This window comes from Primulina huaijiensis, unplaced genomic scaffold (assembly GCF_012295235.1).
Source record: "Primulina huaijiensis isolate GDHJ02 unplaced genomic scaffold, ASM1229523v2 scaffold25037, whole genome shotgun sequence".
NCBI classification, from domain to species: Eukaryota; Viridiplantae; Streptophyta; class Magnoliopsida; order Lamiales; family Gesneriaceae; genus Primulina; species Primulina huaijiensis.
The window spans coordinates 34,779-54,983 of NW_027356117.1; the positions used below are offsets into that span (position 1 = coordinate 34,779).

The 20,205-nt window shown below is 33.5% G+C and overlaps 4 protein-coding genes across 5 annotated transcripts; 2 read left to right on the top strand and 2 right to left on the bottom strand.

The window, feature by feature from the left end:
- Positions 1-2,543: 2,543 nt before the first annotated feature.
- LOC140967416 (CASP-like protein 2A1) lies at positions 2,544-3,949 on the top strand. Its single transcript, XM_073427926.1, has 3 exons — positions 2,544-2,799; positions 2,889-3,006; positions 3,569-3,949. The coding sequence occupies exons 1-3, from the start codon at positions 2,582-2,584 to the stop codon at positions 3,839-3,841; spliced, it is 609 nt and encodes a 202-aa protein (XP_073284027.1). The 5' UTR covers positions 2,544-2,581; the 3' UTR covers positions 3,842-3,949.
- Positions 3,950-4,213: 264 nt separating this feature from the next.
- On the bottom strand, positions 4,214-6,140 carry LOC140967415 (cytochrome P450 83B1-like). Its single transcript, XM_073427925.1, has 2 exons — positions 5,203-6,140; positions 4,214-5,000 (listed from the first exon to the last, which is right to left on the bottom strand). The coding sequence occupies exons 1-2, from the start codon at positions 6,085-6,087 to the stop codon at positions 4,383-4,385; spliced, it is 1,503 nt and encodes a 500-aa protein (XP_073284026.1). The 5' UTR covers positions 6,088-6,140; the 3' UTR covers positions 4,214-4,382.
- Positions 6,141-9,223: 3,083 nt separating this feature from the next.
- On the bottom strand, positions 9,224-13,062 carry LOC140967381 (endoplasmic reticulum oxidoreductin-1-like). 2 transcript variants are annotated; one of them, XM_073427860.1, is made up of 9 exons: positions 12,469-13,062; positions 12,123-12,254; positions 11,595-11,853; positions 11,188-11,298; positions 10,659-10,777; positions 10,319-10,423; positions 10,026-10,228; positions 9,630-9,753; positions 9,224-9,539 (listed from the first exon to the last, which is right to left on the bottom strand). In XM_073427860.1, exons 1-9 carry the CDS (start codon positions 12,640-12,642, stop codon positions 9,294-9,296), a joined length of 1,473 nt encoding a protein of 490 aa, XP_073283961.1. In that variant the 5' UTR covers positions 12,643-13,062; the 3' UTR covers positions 9,224-9,293. The 2 variants fall into 2 exon arrangements, with proteins under 2 accessions (XP_073283961.1, XP_073283962.1); XM_073427861.1 differs by having other exon boundaries at positions 9,224-9,536; positions 12,469-13,056.
- A 4,389-nt stretch (positions 13,063-17,451) lies between these two features.
- LOC140967447 (serine/threonine-protein kinase WAG1-like) lies at positions 17,452-19,223 on the top strand. Its single transcript, XM_073427972.1, has one exon. The coding sequence runs from the start codon at positions 17,720-17,722 to the stop codon at positions 19,145-19,147; it is 1,428 nt and encodes a 475-aa protein (XP_073284073.1). The 5' UTR covers positions 17,452-17,719; the 3' UTR covers positions 19,148-19,223.
- The last annotated feature ends 982 nt before the right edge of the window (positions 19,224-20,205 follow it).

A 20,205-nucleotide genomic window follows, 5' to 3' on the forward strand; every position in this document is an offset into this window, starting at 1 on the left:
AACACAAAACTATCCATTAATTCATCTCTTTTTGTTGTAGTACTTCTACTAAAATATTTGTTAATATCACTGGCTTGATTTTGAATTAAAGTCACTTCTTTGTTTTTTTTTTTTTTTTTTCTGAGCTTCAAACCGATATTTAGGAGGCATTTTTAGTTTTATTTTGTTGTACTTATAAGTGATTAAAAAATGGAATAATTCTCAAAATTTTTAATCAACAACATATTAAATCATGTATTAAAATTTTAAAAAAACCTGAAACAAAATCAGTCATTCTCAATTAACATATACAAAATAATTAAAAGAGCTCAACATTCATCAAAATCTATAAATTATAGAAATTAAAACAAGAATCAAACTCTTATTTTAAAAAAAAAATAATGAAAATATTTACCTTACTAGAGAGAAGATAAGTCAGAGAGAGGCGAGAGCGGCCGACAACTAGCGAGCAGTGGAGAAGAGATGCTGCAGATATGAAACGTGAAGGAGCCAAAGCTAACGTGAGCGTTGAGACGTGAGAGAGCAAGGGGACTTTAAGAGTCGTTTATTTTCGAATCTAGTTCACGTCCAAGAATATTTATTGCATTAATGAAGATAAGAACACATGATATTCTCTATACAATTGTCGAGTATCTATTAAAGTTGCGTGTTGTTCAAGAAAATGTTAACATTAGAAGCAAAATATATTTAAAAAAGATCAAAATTGGCACCAGACAAGCTCATTTTATCAAGAATTTGTATTCTCTTTCAAGAACTATATTCAAACTGATTGCACACATTAAATTAAACAACAAATTATCTAATCATCAAGGATCAATATTTGTGCACCTTATTTTACTCACTTATTTCGAGGAGTTTCAGTTTATTAGGTTTTTGGTCGGGCTGAAGTGAATTTATACAAAAAGAAGAATCGATCAAAGTATTGTAATAGAATTCTTCTTGCCAAGAAAAAAAAGAGAAACATAGAAAGTTGGTCTTCAAAATTCCATAAACAAATTTGTTGCCTTGCATTTTATTTGTCTTCTTTCCTTAATAACCCTAGCTTTTTATCCATAGTCATTTGTTTTTGTTCACTAAGTTCATTACATTTTTTCTGCACTGTTCTAATCTCTGGTTGTTTGTTTGTTTGTTTAACCAAGCCTTTGAAGAAATTAGCTCAAGTTGTTTGTATAAACTTGAGTATCTTTTATTCTAAAGAAAATCCAAAAAGCTGACAAGGGTTTATTCAATCACTCTAAACACATCCGATCCTAGCAAAATAAGATCAAATTTTCAATTTTCCTTAAAATTATTGTAATTAAATCATTTTTAAAGCAAAAAAATTAAAAAAAGGGAGAGAACTTAATGAATAATAATAAATGAGATTAAAATAGTTAATATTATGTTAGATAAGGTGCTGACATGACGCTCAAGTATAAAATATCAAGTCTTGTCGATTTAAAATATCAAAATTGTCAAAAATGAAAAAAAAAATATCGAACTAATATATAATTTTGATAACATATAATATAGATAAGATCGAATTTGCGAAGGACGCAAATAAATTTGCTTCTCAATAACGAATCCGGTATATATCCAACATTTTCAATTTGAATTATTGTTGCAATAATGCCATTTAGACATGCCTAACCATTATCATAATTAATATTTTTAGGATGCACTTGAGAAGATGGATTTAAAATTATAATTTTATTGTTAACAATGAAAAAATTGATCAAATCTTAAATCCATATATTACTTATTTACACATTAGTTATATATAATAGAATATCTTTCAAATGACACAATTATTGAGCGAACTTGAAATTCATCTCAATCAACATTAAATACTACATAAACAAGTCATATGCAGATTTGAAGTTTATGATCTGACTTCTCTAAACAACAAAAAAAACATTTGAAATCTTTGTATTTGAAATATTTCTATCCAAGTGTAAAACCAGCTGTTGTCCAATTATTCTCACATATATGGAGCATTGGGAGAGGAGTGAACACTAGATTCAGAATAGATTATACCAAGAGATATTTTGTTATTAACCAAAAATATAAAAAAACTGATGTTTTACATTTGTATTTTTTAGTTTCGATCATTATCAAATTTCAGTATTAATTTCTCTTATCTTTTAACTTTTGCCGATTTTAATTATTTTTTTCATGAGTCGTGTTAATACCACATGAATGTCATGTAAAAAAGGCATAAGATTGAAAAAAAATTGAAATATACATGACTAAGTATGTATATGTGTGTATATATATATATACACACACATAATTAGATATAATTATAGACACATAATATATATAAATTATATTATATGACACAGCACTCATGCATGCATGCTCACATCCGTCACGTTTACCATAATATATCAAATTTGAACCCAAATCGAGGCAAATGACAACGTCCAAGATTTTATATGTAGAGTACTTGTCCATGGATCAGCTAAAATATTTACATGGGAAAGCGTGGTCTCCATTAATGCGCAGTTAATTTACCACCAAACTTCACCCATTTGCATTTATAAGTGGTTGCACCAGTAAGTATACTTCTGTAAAAAAGAGGGCCATTTCTCGAGTTATTATGAATAAAGATAGTGCGATTCCAGTTGGTTCTTCCCCGTCAGAAATGGGTGCGAATGAGGTTGATGGAAGCGGCGGGAGCTCCACCATGCGCACGGCGGAGACGCTGCTAAGGATTCTTCCGATGGGGCTTTGCGTGGTGGCGCTAGTTGTCATGCTCAAGAATTCACAGAGTAACGAGTATGGCTCCTTGTCTTATTCCGATCTAGGAGCCTTCAGGTAATTTCCTGGAAATTTTTAAATTATATATATTTTGGGATCGATGTGTTATATATAAAATCGTAAAATCAATTAATTAATTTTTGTAGGTATCTGGTGCATGCGAGTGGCATTTGTGCCGGCTATTCCCTTCTTTCGGCTATTGCAGCGGCTGTCCCCCGGCCGTCCAATTTGTCCATGGCGTGGGTTTTCTTTCTCCTCGACCAGGTTTGTCTGAGATTGATTGGATCCAATTACCTCGGGAAAAAAGTGATTAAGCACTCTGTTTCTTTAGTTTGCAAATACTACCTAATTTTGACTTAGAGATTAATGATTTGAATTAAATGGAGTCTGATTTTTCCAATTCAAGTGAAAAAAGTGAAGAATCACTTTAAGCACTCTGTTTTTAAGTTTGCAAATAATCCCTAGTATGACGTTGTTCAATATTTCTATGATTTTTTTAGAAAATATGTTATAAAAATACAAATTATTCCAACAGATACCATTTGTAGAATACAAACAAAAAACGTCTTTTAATTAGTCAATTTGAATAAACATTTGATTGATTTCAATTTCCATCGATGGGGCATATATACTAACAATTTAAATTATCTGATGTAATTTCGGAGCAAAACTTACACTAGTCTAAAATTTCTCACGTATAGAATTTTATTTTCTTTCATTTGATCAAGACACGTGATTTATACGAGGCTATAAAGTAGTAGTCTCATTTCCGTTGATGAAATTATTCAGAAAGAAAATGTCCATGGCTTGATCTTGCTTAGTGCAGCTGCTCACTTACATCATCCTTGCCGCGGGAGCCATATCTACTGAAGTGGTGTACTTAGCATACAAAGGCGACGTGACCATAACATGGAATGAAACTTGCAGCTCATTCGGCGGGTTCTGCCGCAAGGCCACTGCATCCATAGCCATCACGTTCATCGTAACCCTTTGTTATGCTGGCCTTTCAATCATTTCCTCCTACAGGCTTTTCAGCAAGTTCGACGCACCCGTTGCGCACGTTAATAAAGGGATTGAAATCGCCACCTTTCAGACTTGATGAGATTTACCCATGATTCGGACTGAATCTGACAAGTTAGCCATGTAAACTACTAAAATGTTTGCAACGAATAATAATATTAAAGGTAGAAATAATTGTTGCGTGCTTCTTTTGGTGCTTATTTTTCTTGAGTAGTGTCTACAGTCTCGTGCTGCTTCATATAATCCTGAATTCTGATACATTGTGAACAGATCAATTAATGAATTGGCCAAGAAACTATCTCATGAATTGTAGTTCATGAAATCTAAAATGGCATCAAATTTGCTGAACATGAACTTGCAGAATTCCGTTAAAGCTATTTCTGCAAAACTATAAATTAATTTGTAACGAAGGGAAGGGTAGTTTTGAGTCTCAGTTGTGAGTCCTGAAATAGCGATGAAACGGAGAGGAAGAGTTGACAAAACTTGAGAAAATTACGATGATACATATTTATTGCGGCTACTTAACGCTAATGATATTTTCTCACACAGTTTATATTACAATGAAAACCAGAGCCATTTATGCATCTCTGTAACTCAAATGCCATATCAAGTCAATCTTACTAAATATTATATTCGTAGCATTTGCCCACAAGGCAAAGATCAATTTTCTTGTGACTTGTAACTCCAGGAGACACTTCCATGTCAATGTCTTCTTTCTTCATTCCATGAGGCAGTTCCCAGTCAAAGGAGTAAAGAAGATTGGCGAGTGCAAGCTCCACAGTCGCGAGACCAAGATTCATTCCGGGGCATCCTCTTCTACCCGATCCAAACGGGAGTAGCCCAAAATCATGCCCCCTGTAGTCGATGGCACTATTCAAGAATCGATCTGGTAAAAATTCAGTCGGATTTTCCCAATATTCAGGATCTAAACCGATTGCATGAACATTCACATACACCATGGTTTTCTCTGGGATTTCAAACCCATCTACAGTGGACTTTTGTATAGTTTCTCTTGGAACCGAGAGTGGAGTCGGAGGGAACAATCTTAGTGTTTCTTTGATGATTGCTTTTAGATAAGGAAGATTTTGGATATCATCTTCATCTACGGTACCTTTGTTTCCCAACACATTTCGAACTTCTTCTTGTGCTTTCTTCATTACTTCGGGTTTCTTGATGAGAGCGGTCATAGCCCATACTATCAGCGATGCACTTGTATCGGTTCCAGCTATGAATACATTCTGTGATAAAAATTCAGTACACATAACAAAAGAATCAAGAATCTTGGAGAATTAGCGTTTAAAGAGTCGTCAATTAATGCGCAGTAACAATAGAAAATGGTTCAAGGGACAAAAATAGTATGGTATAATATAATATTTTAATACTTACTTTCTAAATTTTTTGAAATATGTATTGAGCTAAATCTAGATTTGAAAGTCATACCATGAGAATTCCCTTGACATTTTCCCATTCAATTGGAACTGGAGCGGCTTGCTCTTGTTTCAACTGAATCAACAAATCAAGAATGTCTCCCCTCATCGACTCGGGCCGATTTGGATCAAGATGATCGTCTATAGTTTCTTGATAAATTTTATCCAGATCCCTAAAGTTCTTCTCAAGTCTAGAATTCATCCCAGTCAATTTGTCAAGCCAACCCAAGAAAGGGAAATAATCACCAAAAAAGAAGGCTACACATAGTTCTTGAGTTTCTTTCAGACATTCGTCGAACCTTCTTTTACCCATCTCATCGTACTTCTTCCCGAATCCAGCTCGACATATGATCCTGTTAGTTAAAAAGAACGCAGCACGGCTCAAGTTTATCACCTCGGACGAAACAGATTTCTTGATCATATCTTGGATCATGGTAGAAACTTCATCTTTTCGAAGAGGACGAAACGAAACCACCTGCTTGACACTAAACAGATGAATCAGGCTTAGTTTCCTCATTTCCCTCCAAGTCTCGTTGTAATTAGATAGAGTAATATCCTTTCCATTGTAAGAATATTTTTGGAAGCCAATAAGTGGTGGTCTGCCTGAGAAGGCTAGGTCATTATTCTTCAAGGCTAATTTGGCTACTCTGGCTGAAGAAATCACAATCGCGGGTCGACAACCGAATTTCATCTGCATGAGCGGGCCATGCTTCTTGGCGAGTTCGTAGAGGTAGAGGTGGGGATGCATGGGATCGAATTCATGAAGGTTCCCAATCAACGGGAGCCCTTTTGGACCTGGTGGAAGGCGAGCCTCGGATTTTTTTGGTCTAAAGAGATTGAAAAGGAAAATTATCGAGACAGATAGTGCTAGTAGAAGGAAAGACATGATACTGATCATGTTGAAGTGCAGAAAAAAGGTTTGTGTTTGAGTTTTGTAAAAAGGTGAGTTTAGTTTCTTTGTCATTTATAGCGTCGGAGGTTTGGTAATTAAGTAATTTGGTCAGGCCGACTTTTATGGCAGGATAAGATCTAGAATCGTTGAATCAGGGATATTAAAAGGTTAATTTTCGACAAATAGAGGGGAAGTCGCACAGGCATATCATTCGAACTTTGCCCAAATTGTAATAAAAAAATATTATTTAAATATAAGGATTTTAGCAATTTAAATTAATTTCTCTATTTTATTCTACTACCATTAAATTATCGGGAAATTGATCTTCAGTCCTTAGCCGTCGATTTTTTTTGTGTTCAGTCCCTGGGTCCTTTTTTAGTACCATATTTCCACATGAAGTGTACCACATTTTGTATGACATAGTACAACAATTTTGTGGGTAGGGAGTGAACCAAAAAAATATTTTGATTGTAGATTTTTCACAAACTTCCCCTTAAATTATACCAAATATATATATACAACCTTCTATTTATAATTCATTACATACGTGGGTCCGGTTAGAAAATTCCGGTCAGAATTTTTAACTGTATTTTTTTTGAAACTGGTACATCTATTATTAATAAAAAGAAATAAAATGAATATATACATTAGGATATCGATCATCAACTCCAAAAAAAAATTTATTTTTTTATCAAAAAACTTTTATTTTAAGCTTATATATATTGAATTGATCCGTCTAATGAATATATAATAAATATATATATTTAAGACTGTCTTAACTACTTAAGGTTGGAGATGAGTTTTGGAAATGAAGTTATAGATATTTTTTCATACTTTATATATGAAGTATTTTATTTAATTTCGTTTGAAGTATTGGGTTTTGGTGGTATTTTTTATCATTCATTTTTAGGATCGAGACAATGAAAGAATCTTTTTCTATTCAATTATTACGTATGGAAAGACTGAAATAGAATGCCTATAATTTTTGTTATCATGGCTCATTTTTCAATGGCTGATCTATTTTTTTTTTAAAAAAAATCAGTGTTGAAGATTCAAACGATAAATTTTTATTTATTTATTTTGACTGATTCAAACGATAAATTTTGAAGGCCACGGGTTTCCCAGATATTTCAGTGCTTCACGTCATGCCAAAAATAAAATCTTTTCATTCAAAAAAATAAAATCTTTGACTTGAGGCCTTTTCTTAACTTAGAGGCATACCGTTCCTTTTACGACTTTGAATTTGAATTTTTCTTCCATCTCTATTACGTCGTTTTTTTTAATATTTATATACCTCGCCACCATATGTATACATATATATTAAAAATTTTGTGTAGAAAATATAGAGATAATAATAAAATTCGAAAATTTTAAAAATAGTTTTTATAATAATTTTTATGATATTTTTATTAAATAAAAAAATTATAATTCGAGAAGATGTGTGTTTTTTATAATTAAAAATTAATATTATAACATCAAAATTAATTACTCTAAGTCACTCAACTTTACGAACATAATATAACATAAATATATGTGCGGGTAGAGCTTTTGTTTTAATAATGTTTGTGTATATATATGTATGTTTAATTTTCTAAGCATTCATCACAGACACATATGTGATCAACGTTGTGATAACGTTCACCTATTGTTGGATGCGATAAAACTATATATTCAATAAGTGGACATTACCTCAACGGTGTTGACCCTCACATAGTGCATACGGAAGATCAATTTTATAAGATCTTTGGTGATACAACTTTATGACATTAATCGAATTTTACAAAAATTCATATATCAACCTTGAAAATATAAAAAAAACATTTATTATAAAATACAATAAAACTTATTTTAGTAAATATATTATTTACCCATAACTACTATCACTCACTTTCTAAAATTCAATATCCACGCACTATATCTATAAACGACATATGTAATATAAGAGTAGTCTCTTGTGATATGGTCTCGCGGATCTTTATTTATGAACTCTGCTCATATTTACAATAAAAAATATATTTTTGGCATAAAAAAGTATTATTTTTCATGAATGACCCAAATAAAGTATTCGTCTAACAAAATTGATATATGAAATCATCTCACAATACTTTTTGTGTTAATATAATTACATTATTATTATCAAATAAAAATCTATAAAAAAATAATCACAAATCAAAAAAAAAAAAAAAAAACCAATTGTATAAGTAGCAATGTGTGCACTAAGACACTACTACATTATTAAAGTCGATGATTTTAGAGTAACTAATATGCAAAACTCGGTATTTTGCAATAAGCCAAAAATAAAATATCACTCTTCTCAAATTAAAAAATATTCTGTTTTTTTTAATAAAAAAAACTTCTTCATAATTACAAAATATTATATTTTTTTTAAAAAAATTATTCATAATTTATATTTCATCTATAACTAGTATATTCTAATAAAATGTTTATTTATATTTATGCATATTATTAAAGTTTTAGATGATCATATCTTTGTCACATACAAATTATTATAACAATTTCATTTTTAAATTTTTTACATAATCGCCATATGTTATACACAAAGTATTTTACATAAAAAAATGTTAATATATATGCATTGATCATATATATATATTCTATTTTATTAAAGTTGAGAACATGATAGAAATCGTCAATGACACCAAAATATATATATCCATTTTTGCCCCTCCGTTATGGACAAATTCATCAAATTGTTTTCTATCAAAATTGCACTTTAATCTATCACTATTTCTTATAATTATATTTTGATTCTCATTTAAATATAAATCAAATGAATTATAAAAATATTGCACAAACACGCAACACATGCATCCGTTCACTAATATACAAAAAGTACTCGTAATAATAATTACTCCGTACACTCATTGTGAAAGAATAAATAAAATTTTTCGGGCATTTTGAATTTGAAATTTTCTTCCGTCCCAATTACTTTGTTACAAGCTTGTTTCTTATTATATTTTTCGTCAGATATTTGTTAATAACTACTCCATTTACACATTGGGAGTGATATAAATTGATTTTTTTTTTGTATTATTTACTTAAAAATTTAATATTATAACTAACTATAGAACTTTATATATTAATTTATATAAGATTTTTCGAAACTCGGCACCAGACAATCTCCAAAACTAATATCCAAATTGCTTACTCTTTGCTAATTCAGCTATTTGATGGATGTGGTTCCTATTACATTATAAGGTTCTCTTTAGAGCTTTGAAAAATGGTATAAGAGTATCAGCCAGTGATGACTGATTTATACACACTGCTTGGCGAATTCTTTGCCAAACACGCGTTTCTTGTTGCGGCGGTGATGATCTGAACCCCTCCATTGTTTGCTCGACTGAAGGGCCGATATCTTGGACGAGCTTCACAGATTCTGACAGACGATGAAGCAGGTTCACCAAGGCGATTACTTCGTTCCTTTGCAGTTGCAGCTGCTGAGAAGATAGAGATTTAGAAATGCATGTATCGTTTGTGAAAATTGTTTTCGATAGATAGGATTATTAGATTTTTCACATGAAACTTACAGGCTGGTTTTGCTGGTTCTTGCCATCAACAGAGAAGAGAATCTTCAATGCGGTTCCAAGGCCGAGCACCTGAAGTTTGCCCCAAAGACGACACTTCTCACATCCAACACAATCCATCAGAGCACTGTAATATCAAGAACATAGGCTAAGCGCTGCCTTCAAGATTTATAAAAATTAAGCACAAAAAATACTAAACTACAAATCGTTCACAGAATTTATGACATACTATACACATGCTACAGAAAGTGCCAACTTTTAAAGCAGTTATCACGAACTTTGAATTCATTTGCCTAAAACTCAAAAACCCATCATCCATTAAATAACAAAGTATCAAATTTTCGTGAAAATCAATAGATGATAATAATTATATACAGTGACAAGAAGTTAAATTCAGACCTAATGTTTTTGAAGTTCTTCTGAATCTCAAGCTTCAGTTCAGGTCCACTTTGACCTTGCCACAACTTAGCTTCATCAAATGGAAGTGGACATGCAGCCTGCAGTTTCGGATTGTAAACTAGTTGTCGCATTAAAGAATGTGCTTTCAGGTCCTCCTCAAGGTTACCAGTATCGTACTCTGCCTGCTCCAAGTAAGTTGCTTCCTAGATCAAATACAAAGAGAAATGAACATTACGTACACCTTGTATAACTAAGGCAAATCGTTATAAATCCAGAAAAAAATAAAGGCTTACTTTTTCCACAGCTCGGAGAACAAACATGAAAGTGAAGTATAAGTTTCTAACATGATCCGGAAATCGAAAAACACGATCATACATCAACTCCAGATTGCTGCCCCACTGACATTGCACACATAAAAAAGTGTTTTCGGTTAGCACGGTCCAAGCAGGATGGTTACATGTCTACGCAGAATTGAAATAATGCTTCAAAACCAGTTTTAAGGCAAAATTTAAATCAACAAAAGTTCAACTGTATACTTTTACAGGAGATTCGAGAAAGATTTGCTAAAAATAACAAAAGAAAAACAAGAATTTAATTAAAATTATGACAATACAAGGGGAAGTTGAAGCAAACCAGATTTTTAGTTTCATCAAGCAGGCAGTCTGAAGCAACGTGAATTGAGATTGAGGAGTGAAGCCCTGATATTAACTTGTATAACACTCTTTTCTCCGGGCAAATTTCTCCAGACGTATCTATGATAAATAAAAATAAATAAAAGAAAGTTCAGTTCAAGTACAATTTGGGAATTATCTAGAACTTCTATTTATTACTCAAGTAGTCAAGTACTGTTTCTAAAATCGGCGTGCAGCTTCAGAAATCAGGTTTGGTAGCCACCGAAAAAATAACAAAGAAACAAAGAATCACACACACACGTGTAGGAACTTCTTGATCTGTGCATAATACATAGCATCAGCTAAATAAACTTACTTTCATTTACTCCAGAACAACTTTAGTAAAGAATAAGCATCACACAAAATAATTGTCATCATATAGTACTAAGAAACAAGAAAAAAACTCCTCGATTAATGAGACAACTGCTGTACTCTGTTTGCTAAAATTCAGACATCCAAACCATAGAATAACGAAGATACAAGAAACGCACATTTTGGACAGTTTTCAGAATATATAGCAACCCATATCCTCCTCGCTGATGCCCCAGTATAGCCAGTATATCGTTCAGGATTCAATTGCAGATTAACATATGTCATCTCACCTGCAAAATAGAGAAAATATTCTTTATTATCCGCATAATTCTCCATGCACTTGAAAAGGAGTATAAGCAACTAAAACAAAGTGATCGTAATCAGCAAGCATCCAAATGGTTCAATTATAACTGTAAGGTATAGATAATTTCAAGTCGAGTTAACAGAGGAATACAAACAAGATTAACAGAAAAAAGGGACAACCACAACTTATGTTTTGATGTTTAGACCCTAAAAATTTGTAAAGCAAGCAACAGCAATACATAATTACAATATGAATGCTTGGAAAAGGATAAAGGAATTTTACGGTTATCGGTCTCATCATCATGAGTCCAAGGATTATCCGCTTCAATCCATCCTGTAAAGGCCTTTGAATCTAGTGTCCGATCAACAACATCCTGTTGGTTCCCTTCTTGGCATTTTAAATCATCTGATGGAAGACCGTACAGCATCGCCTTCTTAAAGGGTTCAGGAAATTCATCTTCTGGGCATTCACATACACTACAATCACGTAACTCGCACATGCCATCATCAGGCCAAAAAGGGCATTCACACCACAACTTAACCTGTTATATTTGATGAGTTACATTAGATCTAAGAACTCATGCTGCAGTATCAAATGGTTATTTTTAATTTAGTGAATAGAAAATTCTGATCTTGTTTGCATCAAATCAATCCCAACAAATTGTAAGTTATTGTTTTAGGTGACAGCGATGCGTAAACTTATGGTGGTGGACCCTTAAAATGAATTGCTGATACAATCTCTAACATAAACCATTTTGGAATCAAACCATTCAGAATATTCTAAATTTGGTAGCAAAAGTTGATGCCCAACCTTAAAATATCGAAAAAATGAAGTTTTAACGAGCTCTTGAAGTAAAGGATGCAGAACTGCCTCATTTATAGTGTCCATTGTTTCATAGTCACAACAACAGTCCCCAACAATGCCTGTATATTTTCGGGAATCCTGCACAAGAAGCAAGTAAAATATTGAGAAAAAAAGTTTCATACTGTCTGACCGGAAATCAAGGGAAATTGATAAATTCACAAATCAAGCAGCCGTAAGAAGAAATAAATGAGATGAACAAATCAAGCATTGAATCCCACAATAAACAAGACAGAAGAGCTCAACTGCACGACCGGAAAATGAAAAAGAAAAACGATAAGGGAAAAGAAGGGACCTGAGAACAGTGACAAGATTTATGGTCACGATCATGCTTCACTGTTAGGGATACCGCCACCATTAACACCACCACCGCTCCTATTATAGCCCATTTCATCTTCCACCACCCTTTCACCTCAATTAATTTCTTTATCTTCTTGTTATTATCCACAAGGACCTTAGCTTCCGCCATGTCAAATCAACTCAAACATACAGTTCGTTCCGCTGTGAATACTCTCTCTGTGTGTTTATCCACAAAAAAACCACCCACCAAGAAATACAAAATACCTCTAATAAGCAAACGCGTTACAATATTGTGGGCCAATATCTATAAAATTTGGAGCTTTATACATGAATGATGCATAATGGAAAGTAATATATAAAAGCGAGCAAGGCATTAGAATTACACTCGTCGAGAAAAAAGGTCTTGGGTTTGGGTCAAAGCAGATGGCGGGAGACGACATACTGATTTCTAGCCAACGGGTTTTCGCATGGCGGTAAGTGTAGGGATCCCACCATCGGCGCGTGAGTACGATAGGAAACGTGTCAATTTCACAAAGCGCGTTGGAAACACGAATGAAGCTGGGTAAATCATAAGAATAAACCCGTTCCGAAATGACGATAATCGAACCAATAGGAAATGAAGGTTTCACCACGTACACTGTGGGATCGCGCATCTTGAATTGGATGTCTAAATGGGCCGGTACTATGTATCTGGGCTACCGCGTAAGGTGGTGGTTTTTTTAGTGCAATAAAAGGTGGCTGTACGTTTCTTTTACCAGACAACTTAAGAAATTCATTGAAATTATCCATTATACAAACAATTTTCTAATCTCATCTTTATTTAACGAGTGTTTATATAAATAATTATATTTCCAATAAGTATTTAATTACAAAACCTCAAATTAAATAGTAGTATTTATGAAACTATCAGAAGAATAGTTCTAAATATAGATGTATGAGTATATATTTGGGAAAAATAAAAAAAATGACTTATATAATTGAAACAGATAAAATATCTAGTGTTCGATATTTCGTCTTATTCACAACCTCCACCTAATATATATATAACTTGGCATTCGTATTATATTATATTAGATTATCGATCTCCTGCTGCTGATCATATACGGCTTGTCTTTGTTGATATTTGATGTGCACAATCCTGAGGGCAGCGGACAAATTGGAACCACTCACATCTGTATTTTCGACAGTATCCCTTTTCTTAACTTTTTGTATATATAAACTAAACAAATGAGCAACTAATTATTTAATCTTGTCTTTATCAATATAAAACCCTCCTATTTAGTTTTGGACATGCATTATGTTGTGAAATGAAATATTGTTGGGATTGTAACCAAAAGTTACATGTTGAAAATAGATGGAGAAGATCACATTTTTATAAGATGGAATATATATCTATTGATATGAACTCTTTTAGATAATGTCTAAAATTAATCTATGAGAGCTTAGAATAAAAATGAACAATATCATATCATTGTTGATTTGTCTAACTTATATTGTAACACAAAATCTTTATTAAAAAAAGAAAAAAGAAAAAAAGAGTGCGTATATAAAATATAAAGTATCTGTGTGTGATTATGTTGGGTCTGGACAAGCTTAAGGTAATGGAACAATGGAGGACTTTTATGCATGTGACAATGTGGTGAAGTGGAGAGACAATTAGCGAGAATAATTGATAACGTTAATATAATTTATTGGAGTTTGTTTAATTTAAAAATGTTTAATTAAAATCCAAACAGCGCAAATGTGGAAATATTCGATCCTGTCAAAATCTTCGTTCTGATCATTTGTATCATAGCTCATTGGCCAACCCCATGCATTTAGTTATTGTTTATGTTTGAAGCCATGTGTATACGTGACATATTTCAAATGACGACTTTTCATCATCTAAAACTTAAAATTTTGATATTATAAGTATGACTTTTATTTTAGGAGTGGAGAATTTATAAGATATATAATTTGAAACTCAATTATGCAAGTTTTACGATTGGATCAGCTAATACTATGCCCTTACCAAGCTTCGATTTGGAATCTTGATTTGACTTTCATACTATCGGAAGCATGACATTAATTAATTAGGCCGTTGCATTTAGCCTTAGGACAGCATCGGATATTCTCCTAATTAAGTTACCTTAATTGTCTCCAAATAAAACGATCGAACTTCCATAAAAATAAATAATCACAAGGAAAGATGCATCATCTTTAAAAAACGAATAAGAAAATTAGAATTAATAATCCTGAAATTAGACTGAATTCTTACGCATTGAGTGGATTGGTACGTATGGCATCGTTTGGCGAATAATCTCCACTACTTTCATTCATATATTCATTCATCTGACATTTTTTAATCAGAAAATTTACGTGAATCAGCGACAAAGTATGGCTGGTGTCGACCACGTGGCTGGCAGCATCCACGTGGGGTCCCATGCATATAACTGAGTCAAAATGGCACTTAAATGAGCTAAAATTTTACAATAATAATATTGATTAAGAATTTCTTTTTACATAAATAAAGAATCGTGGCTTCAATGTGTTCAGTCTCTGAAGGTGACGATCGATTTTGTTTGTATAGGCAACTCCGTGAATTAATAAACACATGCTTAAATTAATTCAAAGTAAATTTTCTGAGTTACATACCGTGCGTAACATGTATTTTTTATTTTTATTATATTATTAAATACAGAGACGTGCCAGCTGGACCTATACAACTAGCATGGTTTACTTTTGGTCAATGTTCAAGCTATTCAATTAATCTTGAAAACCGACCAATGCTTTAACCAACCTGCAGAATCATCAACAATATACTACACTTCACTACAAAAAAACGGGTAGAATAGCGACGGTTTTTAATAAACCGTTGCCACTATAGCGACGGTTTTTAGTAAACCGTCGCTTTTGTTGCGACGGTTTTTTATAAACCGTAAACCGTCGCTTTCAAAGCGTAGCGACGGTTTTTAAAACCCGTCGCTATATTAGCGACAGGTTCTGATATACCGTCGCTCATTGAGCGACGGTTATTAAACACCGACGCTATAATAGCGACGGTTATTCATAAACCCGTCGTCTACAAAACTAAGCGACGGTTTATTTAAAACCGTCGCTCTTATAGCGACAGTTCTACAACAACAGTCGCTAAATTAGCAACGGTTTCTTGTCACCGTCGCTATTTTGTGCGACGGTTAAAATACCCGTCGCCATGTGCGACCGTATAATGAAAAACTGTCGCATTATGTTGCGACGGTTTATATAATCCGTCGCCTTTCGCGACTGAATTTCTAAACTGTCGCCAATAGCGACAGGTTTACTAACCGTCGCCGATCTAGATCGGCGACGGTTTCTCAAAAACTGTCGCTAATGGCGACAAGTTTTTCGACTACCGTCGCTATAATTCTTTTATATACCGAAGTTCGCGAACACCTTACAGCGATTTCGCCTATTCGGATTTTTTTCTTTTAACGAGACTCTATAAATTTTTTCGTATTTTCTGTTTTTTTTTACTTGTACTAACATTTTTTTGTATTAATTTCGTAGATTTGCTCGTCGGTGTAATCTTTCAACGTTACGTGGATCTGCATATTTCGAGCAAGTAAGATTTTTAAAGTTTTTTTTTTATCGAAAATTTAATATTTATGGTGTATGTATTTATGAAATTTTGGTTAGTATTTTTTGATGCTTTTTAATTTTTTTAAAGGAAAACCTAGCTTAATTAAGCTACGGTTCTTTAAAAAAACCTTCACTTTATATAGCGACGGTATTCCGATAAACCGTCGCTTAATATAGCGACGGGTTTCCAAACACCGTCGCTTAATATAGCGACGAGTTTTCAAACACCGTCGCTTTTAGTCAGCGACGGTTATTTAAAACCGTCGCTTATTATTAGCGACGGTCTAATTTATACCGTCGCTATATTAGCGACAATTTAATTAACCCGTCGCTATATTAGCGACGGTCTTGTTAAGAAAAACCGTCGCTCAGAGCGACTGTTTTTGAGAAACCGTCGCTGCAAAATAGCGACGAGGCCTCCTGTTACGGTTTTCCAAACCGTCGCTTAAACCTTTTAACGAAAAACAATAGTACAAAACCCGCAAGTAAAAAAAATTATAGTATAAAATATAAATTCTACAATCGAAAAATATACATGAATTCATTCTTGATTCTAAAAAAACACAAAATTCAAAAACAATTGAAAATTCGAAAATTGGGAGGATTAATCCCATAGTTTGTGATATTATTGGGATTGGGAAATTGCAGAATTCAGAGAGTGCATTAATTTACATGCTAGCCAGCGCTGGAGACTGATTCAGTCCATAGGTTTGATCAGCTAGCTAGCTATTCATCCACCCCCACTTTATCACATTTAAGCCTCCTACTTTTTTATTAGGTCAATTTCGAATTTTGTACGAAGAGTTAATGTCATATTATTAAATTATATAATTGAGCAGAGAAAGCTTTGGGGGAAAAATGATAATATACATATATCTATTAATTTTGGTGCATGAATGATCACTAGTTATAACTCTGTCCGGAAAAACAATATGATATGGGGGAAGTAGATATTGTTGAATGAATACAATAAAATAGTTTGAGATATTTCAAATAATAAATAAATTAAAATAGGGAGAACCATGCAATTAAGTAGCCAATTAATGTAAACTATTACGAAGAAAATGACGCGGTTTAATGACTTTTGGAGAGAGACCACTTTTATTTTATTAAAATTTATGATCCCGGAGACAGATGATAATCATGTAACATTTTTATTATTACTATTAAACTTAAATTCAAAAGATTTTATTCAGAAATAGCTGCTGGACCACTTGTTCAACATTAATTACATTTATTACTATTTATGAATAAATAATTAAGTTTATTACAATAATTTCTTCTAAAATCTCAAACAAATATTGTAATTTAATTAACAACAAATACATATAATTGTGGATGGGATGTTACAAAAACAAAAGAAGGCTGTCTGAAGAATCAAAAGAGTGTCCCAACATCATTTAATTCTCCGAATCTTCGTCCATGCATCACTGTTTGTTTAATAACAAATAATTTGTTATTACTGTGGTAAGCCTCACTAAACCAAACCTGTTTTCTTCTTCCGATCCGTTCCTATATAATTGTCGACCAAACACGTTACTAAAATTAATTACATTGTCCTCCATTACCATCCCTTCTTCTGCTCTATATATATATATATACACACACTAGTTGGTGATACGATCATCTACCTAAAAATAAAAATTATGGAGCTTGAACAATCTGCTTACTACTACAATTTAGGATACTCAGACCTGGACTTGAGCTTCACCTCCGTCTCCACCGCCACTACAACCACCGACCGTACTGTTAGTGCCCGCAGCAGCTTAGCTTTGAGCTGCAATGAGTCCCGCTTATCTACTACTTCCACTACCACTACTCCCTCCGCCGCCATAAAAAATGCTAACCACCGCCCGCATCGCCGCCACGACAATCCCAACTGGGCTGCCATCAAGGCTGCGACCACATTGTCATATGATGGTTCGCTCCACCTCCGCCACCTCAAGTTGCTACGTCTCGTTGGGGCTGGGAACCTTGGCCGCGTCTTCCTCTGTCGCTTGCGAGACAATGATCATGCTAACTTTGCTCTGAAGGTCGTTGATCGTAATTCTTTGACTTCTAAGAAACTTTCTCACGTGAAAACTGAGGCGCGAATTCTCTCCTCTCTCGACCACCCTTTTCTCCCTACGTTATACGCCCACTTGGAGGTTTCGCATTACACTTGCCTTCTCATGGATTTCTGCCCCAACGGAGACCTACATGCATTGCTACGTAAGCAACCCACGAACCGGTTATCGGTTCAGGCTGTCAGGTTCTTCGCAGCTGAAGTTCTCTTGGCTCTAGAGTATCTACATTCACAGGGCATTGTGTACCGTGATCTTAAACCGGAGAACATATTAATCCGTGAGGATGGTCACATTATGTTATCAGACTTTGATTTGTGTTTCCAATCTGACGTTTCTCTGAAACTGGAAAACCGGACACAGATTAAGGCCAGGTCCACTAGATATTCATGTCTCACAGATCGGCAACGGGTGCAACGGGTTACAGAATTCGTGGCGGAGCCAACGGCAGCGTTTTCGAGATCGTGTGTCGGTACTCATGAGTACTTGGCGCCGGAATTGGTCACCGGATACGGTCATGGAAACGGAGTAGACTGGTGGGCGTTCGGGGTATTGATTTATGAGTTACTGTACGGCACGACGCCGTTCAAGGGTAGGAGCAAGGAGTCAACACTGCGCAATATAGCATCGACAAGAGAGGTGAGATTCCGCTCGCCGGAAGGAGAGATTGAGGAGTCCGGGATGGCGGAGGCCAGAGACTTGATCGAGAAACTGTTGGTGAAGGACCCCAGAAGGAGGCTAGGGTGCTCAAAGGGTGCGACGGACATCAAACGCCACCCATTTTTCGACGGGATTAAATGGCCACTGATCCGGAACTACCGACCGCCGGAGGTGCGTGGCCTCGCCGTTAAACGGAGTAAAAGCAAGGATCACATGACTGGAGTTTCGTCCCCCAGACGGCGGCGCTGCTTTTGGAAAAGGCTTGCTTGTTTGATAAGGATTAAAGCGTCTAAACATAGCTTAAATTCTAATTACAACTATTATCATTCATATCATGTTAAATGTAATTAAGGTTTATTTTTCTTACCGTAATTCAGGTTTGGGTTTTGTAAAATATGAGATTTATATTTCATGTAAACCATTGTTAGGCAAATTTTGATACTGTTCAATTCGTTTAAGCAAGATTAACACGGGCTTAATTGCTTAAGTGTAAAAAAGCGTTTTTTATCTTTAATGTAATTGTAATTATCTCAATTCAATAAATAGAAAAAATAATACATAAATATGATAAATTTAAGTCTGATGTATTAATTCTCATATTTATAAGAACATAAAAATCTCAAAATTACAATCTTTATTTGTTTTTACAACTAGACCACATTAAAAAATACTAAACATTTGTCAAATTATTGTCAGACACGTTTGATCATAATTAAAATTAAAATTAAAAAATAAACATCTAAATTATAAATCTAATTTATTATTTTAAAATAAAAAGACATACATTCAAAATAAAAAAATTAAAAATAAACAGATGCGATTAATTGTGTTAAAGACGCTTAATTAAAAGTTTTAATTACACTAATTTGATCAAACTACAGTTTGGCGTGATGTTTTTGTGGAGCTTCAAACTTAAACGTATTTAAACGGAGCTTAAGTGAGCTTTTTAGAACACTGATAAAAATCCTCTATATGTTTGCTTCTTTTTTTTAAAAAAAATAAAAATTATATTCCTTTCGATAAATAACAATATTTTTTATAATCTTTTTTTATTTTTTAGACAAAGTTTTTCATCTCTCATTATATATTATTATTCATTAATTTATGCTTGGCACTATTTAAAAATACGGGTATTTTAAAATTATATACAAAAATAATATATCAATTCTTGTTGGTTCCAGGGGCAAAAAAAACACTCATATACTCTTGAAAAATAAATAAATAAATCTCTGGTTTAAGTAAAATTTTATGCAATTGTTACTGTTATAGTAAATTTCAATTTTGTCATCGAAAATAATTTTCTGCAAAAACTCAGAGATCAGAACATTATTCTTTAATATTGAACACATGGTATGTACGGAGTAACATGGGGAGTTCGTTTTAAGGAACTTATGGAAAGATTTGACTTT

Coding starts and splice junctions, on each gene's coding strand:
- LOC140967415 (XM_073427925.1), bottom strand. CDS start 6,087: ATGATCAGTATCATGTCTTTCCTTCTACTAGCACTATCTGTCTCGATA. Junction 5,001..5,202: donor ATGTCAAGGGAATTCTCATG/GTATGACTTTCA, acceptor TTTTTATCACAG/AATGTATTCATAGCTGGAAC.
- LOC140967381 (XM_073427860.1), bottom strand. CDS start 12,642: ATGGCGGAAGCTAAGGTCCTTGTGGATAATAACAAGAAGATAAAGAAA. Junction 9,754..10,025: donor AAGAACTTCAAAAACATTAG/GTCTGAATTTAA, acceptor TTGATATTACAG/TGCTCTGATGGATTGTGTTG. Junction 9,540..9,629: donor AGAACCAGCAAAACCAGCCT/GTAAGTTTCATG, acceptor CTATCTTCTCAG/CAGCTGCAACTGCAAAGGAA.
- LOC140967416 (XM_073427926.1), top strand. CDS start 2,582: ATGAATAAAGATAGTGCGATTCCAGTTGGTTCTTCCCCGTCAGAAATG. Junction 2,800..2,888: donor TCCGATCTAGGAGCCTTCAG/GTAATTTCCTGG, acceptor TAATTTTTGTAG/GTATCTGGTGCATGCGAGTG. Junction 3,007..3,568: donor TTTTCTTTCTCCTCGACCAG/GTTTGTCTGAGA, acceptor TGCTTAGTGCAG/CTGCTCACTTACATCATCCT.
- LOC140967447 (XM_073427972.1), top strand. CDS start 17,720: ATGGAGCTTGAACAATCTGCTTACTACTACAATTTAGGATACTCAGAC.